This window comes from Protopterus annectens, chromosome 9.part0 (assembly GCF_019279795.1).
Source record: "Protopterus annectens isolate FY-2018-M chromosome 9.part0, PAN1.0, whole genome shotgun sequence".
NCBI lineage: Eukaryota > Metazoa > Chordata > Ceratodontiformes > Protopteridae > Protopterus > Protopterus annectens.
Window position 1 is genome coordinate 1,518,813,639 of NC_056743.1, and position 12,857 is coordinate 1,518,826,495.

At 37.7% G+C, this 12,857-nt stretch overlaps 1 protein-coding gene across 2 annotated transcripts in view; it reads left to right on the top strand.

Moving 5' to 3' along the window:
* VARS2 (valyl-tRNA synthetase 2, mitochondrial) overlaps nt 1-12,857 on the top strand; it is a 1,808,135-nt gene that overhangs the window by 911,432 nt on the left and 883,846 nt on the right. For both annotated transcript variants that reach the window (XM_044084462.1, XM_044084463.1), the window contains exons 14-15: nt 4,638-4,741; nt 6,141-6,222. In XM_044084462.1, the coding sequence (XP_043940397.1) occupies nt 4,638-4,741; nt 6,141-6,222 (186 nt within the window). The remainder of the gene's footprint in view (nt 1-4,637; nt 4,742-6,140; nt 6,223-12,857) is intronic.

Here is a 12,857-nt window from a genome sequence, read left to right on the forward strand (position 1 = left end):
AGAGGCAGATACAGACGTCCCAGAGGCAGATCTCAGCCCCAAGGCTCATACAGGCCTAAACAATGGGGTGCTCCTACCTCCAAAAGCGGAGAAGATAAGTTACAACCTTACGGGAAACAGTCCCAATGACTTTCCTCTGCCAGATCCAAGCACTTTTCATTTGACAGCCCCCCTAGGGGGAAAACTAGCACTTTTTTTTTCAGCAAATTGGCAAATGATTACCCAAGACAAATGGGTCTTGAACATAGTGTCCCAGGGCTACAGGTTCCATTTTCACACCCTACCAAGGGCAAAAGGCATGCCAGACCTGCCACACAATCAATGGGCAGAGGCGCAAAAACAAATTACTGCCCTCATGGACATGAGGGCCATTCAACACGTACCACAACAAGAGCAGGGGCGGATATGAGGGCCATTCAACACGTACCACAACAAGAGCAGGGGCAAGGATTTTACTCAAGACTTTTCTTAGTGCCCAGAAAGGACAAAGCCTGGTGACCATTACTGGACCTGTCTATCCTAAACACGTTTCTGGAAATTCCAAAATTCAAGATGTTGACTCTACAGCAGCTACTGCCCATGCTGGGCAAGAAGGCTTGGCTCGTAACTTTCGACCTAAAAGAGGCATACCTGCATGTCCCAATCAGACAGTCTTGCAGAAGATACCTCAGATTCATAGCTGGCTCAATGCACTACCAGTTCTCTGCACTGCTCTTTGGCTTATCTACTGCGCCCAGGGACTTCACAAAATGCCTGGCACCAGTAATTGCATTCTGCAGACAAAGAAGAATTCAAATATATCCCTACTTGGACGACTGCCTTATTCAAGCAGAGAACAAAGATATTCTTCTAAAGCATCTGGCATTTGTAAAAAGATTACTAATTTGCCTAGGATACACAGTAAACGAAAAGAAATCAAAACTAGTACCCTCTCGAGATAATATTCATGGGTGCAAGCTTAAATTCAACTGCCCAGATGGCTTATCTCATGCCAGACAAACAGACAACTGACTTCCTACTTCAAAAAATTGGCAACAAAGGCCCAGTTATCTGCAAGGAAAATCCTACAGGCCTTGGGCTTCATGGCATCCTGCATTCTACTAATTCCATATGCCAGACTGCATATGAGGAAACTACAATGGTATCTAAAAAGTGTTTGGACTCAGCATTGCCACAGCCTGGAGACAGTAATTACCCTCATTCCCTGCCTGCAACAGGAGTTTCGATGGTGGGCACAGGCCTGTCACCACAACAAGGGTCTGCCATTCACTTTACCCACAGCCAGACAGACACTGACAACGGATGCACCAGATTATGTCTGGAGGGCCCATATGGCAGGAAAATGTGTTCAGGGCACATGGCCTGCAAGCCAGGTGCATCTTCATATCAATCAGAAAAAGAGATGCTAGCTGTTCAGAATGCCCTGACAGCTTTCAAGGATCTACTTCATCCAGGACAGCTACTGATAAAGACGGACAATACTACGGTCATGTGGTACATAAACAAGCAGGGAGGCACACATTCCTACCCCCTCTGCAGACAGGCAATGACCTTGTGGGACACAGCATTGACTTGTCAGGTTCACCTGCAAGCACAATTCCTGCCAGGAAAAACAAATACTCTGGCAGACGAACTAAGCAGAAACCTCATGGATCCCCACGAGTGGAAACTGTATCCACAAGTCTTCAGCATGATAACAAGAAAATGGGGATGCCCAGACATGGATCTATTTGCCTCCCCTCACAACTGCTAATTACAGAGATTTTGCACAAGAATTTATCACAAACAAGCATGGAGAGTGGACGCCCTGTCCTTCAGCTGGAAAAACCTAACAGTATATGCCTTTCCTCCACTGCCTCTCCTTCCCAAGGTACTCTTAAAGGTCAGACAAGAGAAGCCAAAAATTATACTAATTGCGCCAGACTGGCCATGCCAGCATTGGTACCCAATCCTAAAGAGCTCGTCTCAAGGTCCAGCATGGATATTGCCTCAAACTTCTCACTTGCTGACCCAACAAATCAATCAGATCCTGCACAGCCAGTTCAGAACCTTAAATCTGGCAGCATGGCGGATAATGTAGCCATTCGGAACACTCCTCTTTCAAAAGCTGCTATAGATGTTATCTTGGAGGCCAGGAGGCCCAGTAGCAGAAAATCTTATGCAGAAAAATGGAAGAGATTCTGTGCTTGGAAGCAAGAACAAAGCATTGACACGTATGTACCAAACATTCCTCAGATTTTACAATACCTAACTGAGATGCTGGACAAAGGCCTTTCTTTTTCATCAATTAAGATTCATGCCTCTGCTATTTCAGCCCATTACAATACGGAATCCACCTATCTTTTCTCATCCTTTAATAAGGCAGGTACCTAAGAGGGGCCAAAAACATCAGGCCTCCAAGGAGAGCACCAATTCTGGCATGGGACCTCAATTATGTCTTAGATAAAATCACACTGCCTCCTTTTGAGCCAGCCTCTACAGCAGATATAAAATTCTTATCCTGGAAAACAGCTCTGCTCCTAGCAATAACCTCTGCAAGACGAGTCTCTGAGCTACGAGCACTCATGGCTGTGGAATCTTTTATCATTTTTCTTCCAGACAGGGTTTCTCTGAGGACAAACCCAACATTTATGCCTAAGGTGGTGTCCAGTGTGGCCCTCAACCAAACCATTCACTTGCCTACCTTTTATCCAAACCCACAGAACAAGGGTGAGAAAATTCTGCATTCTTTGGACATACACAGGCAGCTATGCTTCTACTTGGACAGAACTAAAGCTTTCAGAAAGAATGAGCAACTTTTAGTGTCATATGCTGCAGGATCACAAGGAAAGGCTATCTCAAAACAGACTATTTCTAAATGGGTAGGTCATTGCATCCGCTTCTGCTATTCTCAGCATGGCAAATCAGTGCCTAAAGGCATTAGGCCTCATTCTACCACAGCAGCCTTCCTCTGAGGAGTACCAACCAAAGACATCTTAGAGGCTGCAACTTGGAGTTCAGTGCACACTTTTACAAAGCACTACCACTTACCTCTTTACTTTAAATCCAGAGCAGGCTTTGCCACTGCAGTTCTGCAGGGCCTCATAGACTCTCCTAATCCTATTTAGCTCAGCCACCCATCCTCTGTTTTGGGATTCAACCGAAGAGTAATGACTGCAACAGTGAAACACGATGAACATAGTGCAGTTGTGTACCTACCATAAATGTAGATGTTCGAGTGTATTCATTGTTGCAGTCCAGGTTACCCACCCACCAACCCCCTTTTATTTTGCTGGACTTATCTATACTTCTCTATCCTATACAACCTATGTGGTGTGTTTGCTGTTAGATGAAGGAAATGTGTACTTTAGTGCATGCATATTTATTGGCATAATTTTTAGCCTACCATTGTTGGGGCACCTGACATCTGGGGCAAGAAAAACTGAAAAAAATGGCATCGGCTGCATCTTTTATACCCCCTGGCGCAGTGAAGTCAGGGAAGAGGCGACAGCAACCGACGCCAGACCAAGACTTTGGAATTCAGGCCGACTGCGGGTAGCCTGCCAGCAGGATAACCCAAGAGTAATGACTGCAACAGTGAATACACTCGAACATCTACATTTATGGTAGGTACACAACTGTACTTTCCTTTCAAATACTACTCTGCTAGAAGTGTAGCTACTTCCATTCCTTGTTTTAAGAATGTTTGTGTGGACATTTGTAGCATAACCACTTGTCAGTACACAGGTTCATAGAGAACTACTGCTTGGATCATGAGTCTAGGCAACAGACTTCCTTTGGTATTTTGATGTTTCAAGATTTTTACTGTCTTAGCCTCTGTTCTATCCTTTGCCATTCCACACGACCTTAATTGTTGAAAATTTCTAGATACTATTTGAGATTCTTCTTAAAACTGATCCACTACAGATGGCTCTTGATATCATGTACAATTTTTTGATATGTTAGGAGGCCCTCTGCATGGACATTCACACCCTTACACTATCCTTGTGTTTTGGATGGCCATCATGTGTCCCAAAGGATGCATGTTCTTGTATGTTATACAAGTCTATACAGTTCTGTAGTCAGTTTATTTTTTCTTGTTTTCGTGGTATGCTTGCCCTTTGTGTGTGTGTGTGTGTGTGTGTGTGTGTGTGTGTGTGTGTGTGTGTGTGTGTGTGTGCGCGCGCATCTATGTGTTAATTGAACTGAAGAACACATTGGTAGATGCACCTTTCTACCTGGCACTAAATGTTACTTGTTGCATTACTGGACAAGCATGTATGAGTAATCCACTGCAGAAAACCCCTCAGAACCTCAGCAGGTATGGTGAGTGGGGTAGCCAACTTTTCATGTCAAGAATTCTAGACATGTACGTGAAAGCAAAATGCATGCAGAATAGAAGTGTGCATTTAACCTCCCCTCAAGGGGATTGTTGTAAAATATTACTGTGCACAATCAAACCTATTCTTGTATTCTTCAACTTACGGGACAGTTGGCAACCCAAAATGTGAGTGTGCATCTGCTGTACTTCTGTCCTGTTCTGAGAATCCAGAAATTTGTAATTTCCTTCATTTTGGCTAATATGTCTTTCTTTTGAAAATTGGGAAATCTTTATTTTTATGTATTAAGTTTGGTCTAATTGCTGTGTTCACTTACAGGGACTGAAGAGATTCCATGCCCGGAAGAAAGTGATTGACGCCCTTAAAGAAAAAGGACTGTTTCGAGGATCCAAGGATCACTCCATGGTGCTTCCACTTTGCAGGTAAACTCTTTCAGTTGTATTTCATAGCGTGTTTCAAATAAAAAAAAAATTATGTGTGTGTGTGTGTGTGTGTGTGTGTATATATATATATATATAAATATATATATATATATATATATATATATATATATATATATGTATGTATATGTGTATATATATATATATATATATATATATATATATATATATACATATATATATATATATATATATATATGTAGATGCATACATATACACACACTTAAAATAAATTTATAGCCACAGTAGACTTATAGAATGTAGTTCACCTTCTTTGCTGTGTACCATCAGGACCCCTTCCAAATGTAGTGCATACATTTTCTGCTTGTAATTATGAGAACATTACTTGTTTGTTTTCTTTAAGGGCATTTTTTCCCATTTCTTATTCTGCACTCCTCCTATGTATCCCAGTTAGAGCATAGGTTGCTAATTGTGACATGAGAGTTTCATTCTCTGCATGTTTAGTACTGGTTGTTTTATTCTATAGTTGATGGCAGTAGTGAAGCTGTTGCACTTTGTTCGACCATCTAGTTAAATCTGATGCAATCTGTAAGACTGATAGATAGCTAGAGCTAGATGTCAGTTTAATTTCATTGTTACATAATCAGCCTCATATCCTTGTTGCAGAACTCTGTGCTAAGTACCATGATGATACAGCCATAGGATGTGAGTTCAGGAAATCCTAGTAACATTCTCAGACTTCCTGTGCGGAGATGTTCATTGGCAAAAACAAATTGAAAGTTAAAAAATCTTTGTTCTGTTCCAGAGTTTTTGTAATGTATTATCCAGTGTGTACTGCGGTTTGCATTAAATCAGGAAATCTTGGTTCTGCTTGCAGTTTTGAAAGCAGTTTAATTTAACTGAGACCAAATAAATGAGAATGAGAGGTTCTGATCCCAATCTTTTCTCTCATGTGTTCTATTACTGAGCAGTCAGAAAGATATGCTTTCAGTCAATAACTGTTGGCCTTTTTCTAGAGTTGTAGTTTCATGGTCTTGCATCAAGTAGAAATTAGTTTATCTAGGAGAGTTACTGAGTTTCTTCCTGTAGGCCTGGATTTGATTCCTCAATTTCTACTTGCAGAATCTGTGACCCAGGTATATTCACTGGAACTAGTTGCATCTTTTCAAAGACTGAACCAGAGTCAGTGTCTGGATAAGTGACTTGCTCAGAGATGCACAGTAGACAGAAGAAGGCTGTAGAATTCAAACCCAGGACTACAGGTCAAAGCTTTCTAGCAGCTTTGTAGCCTTCATCTTCCCCAATAAATTGCTATTACTTATACCATTAAATAACTTTCTCACCATAATATTCAGAAGGCTTAACATAGCATAGCATGGTCAACACTTAACTTATGTGTGCATTCCTGTTTTGTTTGCAGCCGTTCAGGGGATGTGATTGAGCCTTTGATGAAGAGCCAGTGGTTTGTGAATTGCCAGCTCATGGCTGAGAAAGCCATGGAGGTAAGTGGCCATATTTAAGGAACATTAAGCTTTCAGAGAAGTAGAGAGGGACAAAAGTGAATATGTAAAACTCTGGTGGAAAGGGTGGATGGAATGGAGACATTCTTGTATTACAGTGGAGATCATCTGTTGTACAGTTAATAATAAGTAAATAAGAAAACACACTAAATCTGCACCGAATGAATGATATAAGTGATTGTGTATGAATTAGCACCTCTAAACCACAGAGAAATATTAAAAACAAAAGAACAGCGAAAACCAAGCTGACTAATTTAGACAATAATAATAAAAGCCGGTACAAAACCAAACATAAATTTATCTGAATAAAAACCTTCAGTAAGCGCTTTTGTGTCTTACATACACTGAGACTTCTTCAGACTGAAAATAATTAATTATTCACACATTCTTAAATAATAAAATCATACAACATGACTTGATTAATTAATGCTTTAACCCTTTCGTTTTAAATAAACAACAAAGTTATCATGATTATTCAAACCGGGGGGGGGGGGGTACAAGCATTTAATCTGACCTGCCAGGAATATTCTAACTACCCCAGTTCTTCTGCATTGAACAATATTTCAGTATTTTTAATTGCATCTAATACCAAAAACTTAAAAAGAGCTTTACAAATCCCATTCATAAAATGTGTATTCAAAGCATTCCTTTCATCACCTATCTGAAACACAAATTTTGACTTGTAAACAGTCCATTTACACTAATTTTATTATTGTTGATGATAATATTTTGGGCTTCAATGTAGAAATAATTACATAAATGACAGCTGAAGCATTTCACCATTCCCCTTTTTGAACACTTAATCATGGGCATATTCAATTTTGCTTGAAAATAATTTTTAAAACTTTTGCCCTTCTTTTGTTTAAATAATGGACGTTTATCAGCTATCTTCATGATTTCAGTGTTTCCAACAAAAATCTTCCAATTGTTATTAATTATGTTTTTAATGGATGCTGATTCAGTATTATTTTGAATAGGCATCATTGTTTTAAAACCATTTCTCTAGGTTTAATAACTTTCATTTTTCCTTCTTTCCCATATGTGCTTATATCACAGAAAATGTCAAACAGTAATTTTTGGGATATTCTCTACTTATCAGTTTTTCACAAAAACTTGGTTCCTCTTCAAAAAAGTCCTCATCTCTTATTGTTAAATTACGTATTCTCATAAGTTTCCCCTTTATAATATTTTCTTTGGGGTGCATGCTATTATAATGCAAATAAGCATTATTATTAACATATTTTAACTTTTTTCTTTCTTATAAATCTTAGTAATTAACTTACTGCCAGATTTAATGACAGTAACATCAAGGAGATTAATACTAATAGGACTAAAATGACAAGTAAATTTTAAGTATAAGTTATGATATTGATATACATGACAAACTCATTCAAGAACCGTTTACCCCCTTTCCAAACTAGAAACATATCATCAATAGAATGAAAAAAAGTTATGACATTGGTCATAAAATTGCTCTGTAGAATGTTGGTAGTGTCCCACCCATGCATGAATAGGTTAGTGTAACTAGGGGCCATTGCTGCCCCCATAGCAACACCGTTTGTTTGACAATAAAAGTTTTCTTTAAATGCAAAGTAATTATAACTTCAATTTATATCTAATTCCATTAATAAGGGTACCGTGTTGCTTGAAAATAACTTTGACTTTAATAACTGTAGCCTCACTACTTCCATCCCTTCAGCATTGGGTATAACTTTATAAAGAGATTTATTATCTAAAGTTACCAACAAATCAGTCTCCAAAATGCTAATTTCTTTTGTTTATAAAATCAAATGTGTCTTTAATGTAGATATTATTTAAACACACTATTTTTTTAGAAATGTTTGTCTATAAAAATAGCCATACTTTCAGTTTTTCGATTGTTATATACAGTCAGTTGTTATGGGAGGGGGTTATCCAAATCTTTATGGATACCAGCTTCTTCCCTTCAGGTGAATATGAATGCATAAAAGTAAAACTTGCATTGACCTAATGTGTTCTTTTGATCTTTATTCATAGCTGTGAAAATGAGTGCATAAAACTGGTCCATTTGAAACTGGTTCTCTTCGTCTTTATTCTGTGTTGTATCTGAAAAATGTTTTGCTGTAAAATTACTTTTCTTAACCATTGCATCTTACAGACTTTTAACTTGTTACTGTGTAAGTTCCTGCGTATCCCATAAGAGTACATTTATCTTAACAGGGCACCCCTGTACTCAGACAAGTTTACTTGTCAATATTTTCAAAGTGTAATTTCTGAAGTTGTTATACAGTTACCACTTTGTTGTAGGTATGTATCTATAAACTGAAATGATTTACTAAACAAGCAAAGTGAAGAGGTTTGTGTAAGATGATCGGGCTAATGTTTTTAAGAAGTGTTAACAGTTATGAAAAATATGACATTTTCCATATTTACATAAACAATGCAAAAACAGAGTGGTGCTTTCATGTTGGGGTTAATGCATACAAGAAGTTGCTGCTAGCAAAAACTTGATGGGAAATGTGAAGACATTCTAAAATATAAATGTTGGCATAAAAAGCAGTTATGAATATTAGTAATTTATATCTGCATTAATATTGTAAAAGCAGTATGACCTAAAGGTGAATAGACAGTGACTATATTAAGGCACACACTTTTGCCACTGATACTTGGCATCCAACATGCTTAATTTTGTAGGTTAAAGTGTTTTGCCGCACATTAATAGTTCATTGTGACATTCAATGAGTTAAGGACCACAATACATCTTGCTGTAGTCTATTTTTATTTATTTAAGCTGTGTTTCAACAAAAGAAATCATAAACATTTTATTGAAACCACGGCACAAATAAATTTAGCGTCTTCCTTGGTGATGTCATGTTTGGCAGGAGGTCTGCAGAATTTAATGGACGAGTCTCTGCATGTGCTCATTAAACTCCATGGATGCGGGGGAGAGCAAGATGGCCGCTATCCTGTAGGGAGTGATGAAACACAGTAGAGCACCTTACCTTAATATTTTATATAAATACAAGTGAGAGAAAAACCTCTTTACTACCAAAAGGTATGGTGTAGTCAACCAAACAACCTACTGTACAAACCTGACTAAAGAATAAATCTGGACTCTCGGTTAAAGGACAGGATTTCTGCAGATTGATGTGAGGATCCTTGTCACATGTGAGTTCAGTGCTGACAACTTCTAGGCCGAAGAAATCCTAAAATACAATACAGAAGAATTTCTTCCAAACTCAGTAAGACAGAACAAACAAAATGCCACATGAACTGGAATCTATGGAAAGCCAGACTACCAAATCAAAATTCACTACAATAAATTCACCTGAAAAGGATACTACATCCAAAAGAGCCAGAATTAGCAAAGCTGTGGAATCTAGTAAAAATGCAAACTCAAATAAAAACAAAACTGAAAACTCTAATCTAGAAGATCTGAAAATGGCTTTGCAACCCATTCAGGAAGCTATACAAAACTTATCAATTCAAATTAATGCAATTGGCTCATCTACAGATAAAATACTTACAAGACTGGACAAAACTGAATCTAAATTTATGGACCACGACATTCAAATAGAAAACATTCAAAAGGAATCAAATACCAACAAAAATGATATTCAGGAAATTCAAGCAAAAATCCTGGATCTCGAAGCCAGGTCTAGACGGAACAACATAGTTATAAGGGGCATCCCTGAAAATGTAGAACAAAACAAGCTGCTGAACACATTATCAGAAATCTTTGCCTTATTCCTAGGAAGCGACTTAGAAGTTAACCAAATCACTATAGAGAGAGCACATAGGGCTCTTAGATCATCACCAGTATTAAATAGTCCAAGAATTGTATATGCAAAGATCCTCAACTTTCATCATGTCAGCAAAATACCATCTGCTGCTAAAGCCAAAAAATCAGTGGAATGGAATGGCATGAGAATAACCATTGCTCAAGATCTACCATATCAAATTAAACTAGAAAGACAAAAACTTGCCCCTTACTGTGCATTCCTCATAAGCAAACAAATCAGATTTCAAATGAAGTACCCCAACACACTTACTTTTACAATGCAAGACCATAGATACTCATGCAACAACAAGGAAGAAGCAGCTTCGACATTTCTTAAGTTATTTAAAATAAACCCAGAAAAATGTCATATAAAGCTCAATGAGCGCTAGTTATGCACTTACAGCCACACGCAAAAAGAAAAGAAGTTTTTGTCATAAAATCTAGTTAACCTGATTTGTCCAACTTGCTTCTGCTTCACTTCATTTACTCCTGGTGATTTCCGTTCGGGGGGGCCCTTCATCTTGTAGCCGAAATCAAGCGCTGGATCCTGGGCTTGATCTCCGCGTGGTCATCTGTCTAAAAAAGAAACTCCAGTTCCCATCAGGATATGGTTTCAACGTAACCCCTGCTTAGAGGATGACCTCCCAAGGTGCACTGCAACTTTAAAGCAACAGACTCCAATTCTGCACACTCCTGCACCAAAAGAAAATGGAGATGGTCGTCAAGATAACAAAACAACAAAAGCAACCCGATGACACATTACAACTTCGTGGATGTATCAGGCACTAATTAAGATGGACAAATTACAGGATATTTCATAATACAAAGGTACTTTAATAACTACCTATTGGCATTAACATATGACAGGATTCTGAAGCAATAGATGGCATACTACGTATAACGCTGTACTGTCAAAAGCGCAAATAGAGGAAATTCATAACATACGTGGAACTTTAGTATGTTTACACTTCAGATATTTTTTATTTAGTTTAAAAAGTAAAAGTGTTTTCTACTTAGACCTACAAGGAAGAAATTTTTGGATTATGGTCATAACCAGTTGGTCTTTCAGTTATGTGTATATTACAAACTTAATAAGTGATGTATGTTCAGATAGTTTGAAAATATGTTGTTTAGAAATATTTTACCAAGATCAAACCCTTTATGAATACATGTTCGGAGGGAGATTATCTAGATAAAATAAGGGCTTATTAGACTACTCGCTTCAATGGTTCATATCTAAATGTAAATATGTATGTAATTTAGGAATTTTCTCACATTACCTTTAATGTGTGCTCTGTATGGTGTTTCAAGATACAGTACTAGGGATAGAATAGGTTTCTATGCTCTGTCGGTATTGGTTTAGCGAAATGGGATACTGGATGAATGGGTATACCTCCTGTCTAAACCCTAAAAAGGGTTTCTATTCTTTTTACCTAGCAATTGTGCTTCGAACAAGAACTGGTATCCCAACCTCTTTCAGGGTGACAGAGGTAGTGGATAGGCACTGGGATAAGGCTGGAAGAGTTTCTCATCTATATCAAAAATTTTATGTATACGTACGGGGTCCTTCTGTGCTGAGGATACTTAACAATACAGTACATAGCTACCGGTTTTGGCTACAGTTACTAAAGAAAATATGTTGAAGTTAGCCTCATGGAATGTTAAATGTTTACAAACAGAAAACAAGAAAAAACTTTTCCTGCATCTTGTCTATAAATCCAGTCTAGACTTTATTATGATACAAGAAACACACTTACTAAAGGAACAGTGGAATCACACGGCAAATAAAAAATGGATTAAATCCATTATAGCAGCAGGCAATAATACCAGTAAAGCAGGAGTTGCCATCATTATAAAAAATTCTTTCCAATACAATATTTTAAGACAAGATTCAGATCCAGAAGGCAGATGGTGTTATTTTATAACCAAAATTGACAAAGTAGATAAACCAATCTTAATTGTAAATGTATATGCTCCATGCACCTCCCAACACAATTTTATTATGGGCATCTATAACTTAATAAACTCATTCCCAGAGCACTACTACATTCTAGGGGGTGACTGGAATTCTATTCAAGACCCAAAATTAGATAGAATAAACAACAAAACTAAATTCAACTCGCAGGCCACCACTGCCCTTTTTGAAATTAAAAATGATTTTAGACTAAGTGACCCACACCTTAATACCGTCCCTCACACGAATAATAAAGGTTGCACCTTTTTTTCACAATGTCATAAAACCTGGTCCAGACTGGATTTTTTCTTAGTCTCGGACACTTTTTTGCAATTTGAACTTTCACTAGACACAGAACCTAGATCTCTATCGGACCACTCAAAAATTACTCTTACAGTAGATTGGGCACATTACAGCGCACGGAAAAACTATAATAGATACTGGCATTTGAACCCTAACCTATTAGAAAAAATGGATATTAAAAAAGAAATTGACTTATTATTGGACCAATGCATTTTATCCATTGCAGATAACAGCTTTCCGATCGATATAACCTGGGCTACCACAAAAGTATTAATTAGAGGGATGTTAATCAATAAGTATGCTTTCTATAAGAAAAATATTTTCACTAAAGAAAAAAGTATCAAGGACGAAATAACTAAACTTGAGACGAGGTTGCAGCAGGATTATTCCTTGGAAGTAGAGAACTCCATTAATCAACTACAGGCTAAGTTATTATCTCTACAAGCAGAAAACCTATCATTCCACGAAATAAAAAAACCTAGCCAATTACTCACAGTGGGCCCAACGTCCCTCTAGATTCTTGGCAAGATTGTTGAATCAATATAAACCTACTCCACATATCTCGGAACTTATTTTTCAGCAAAATAGTTATTCTAACTC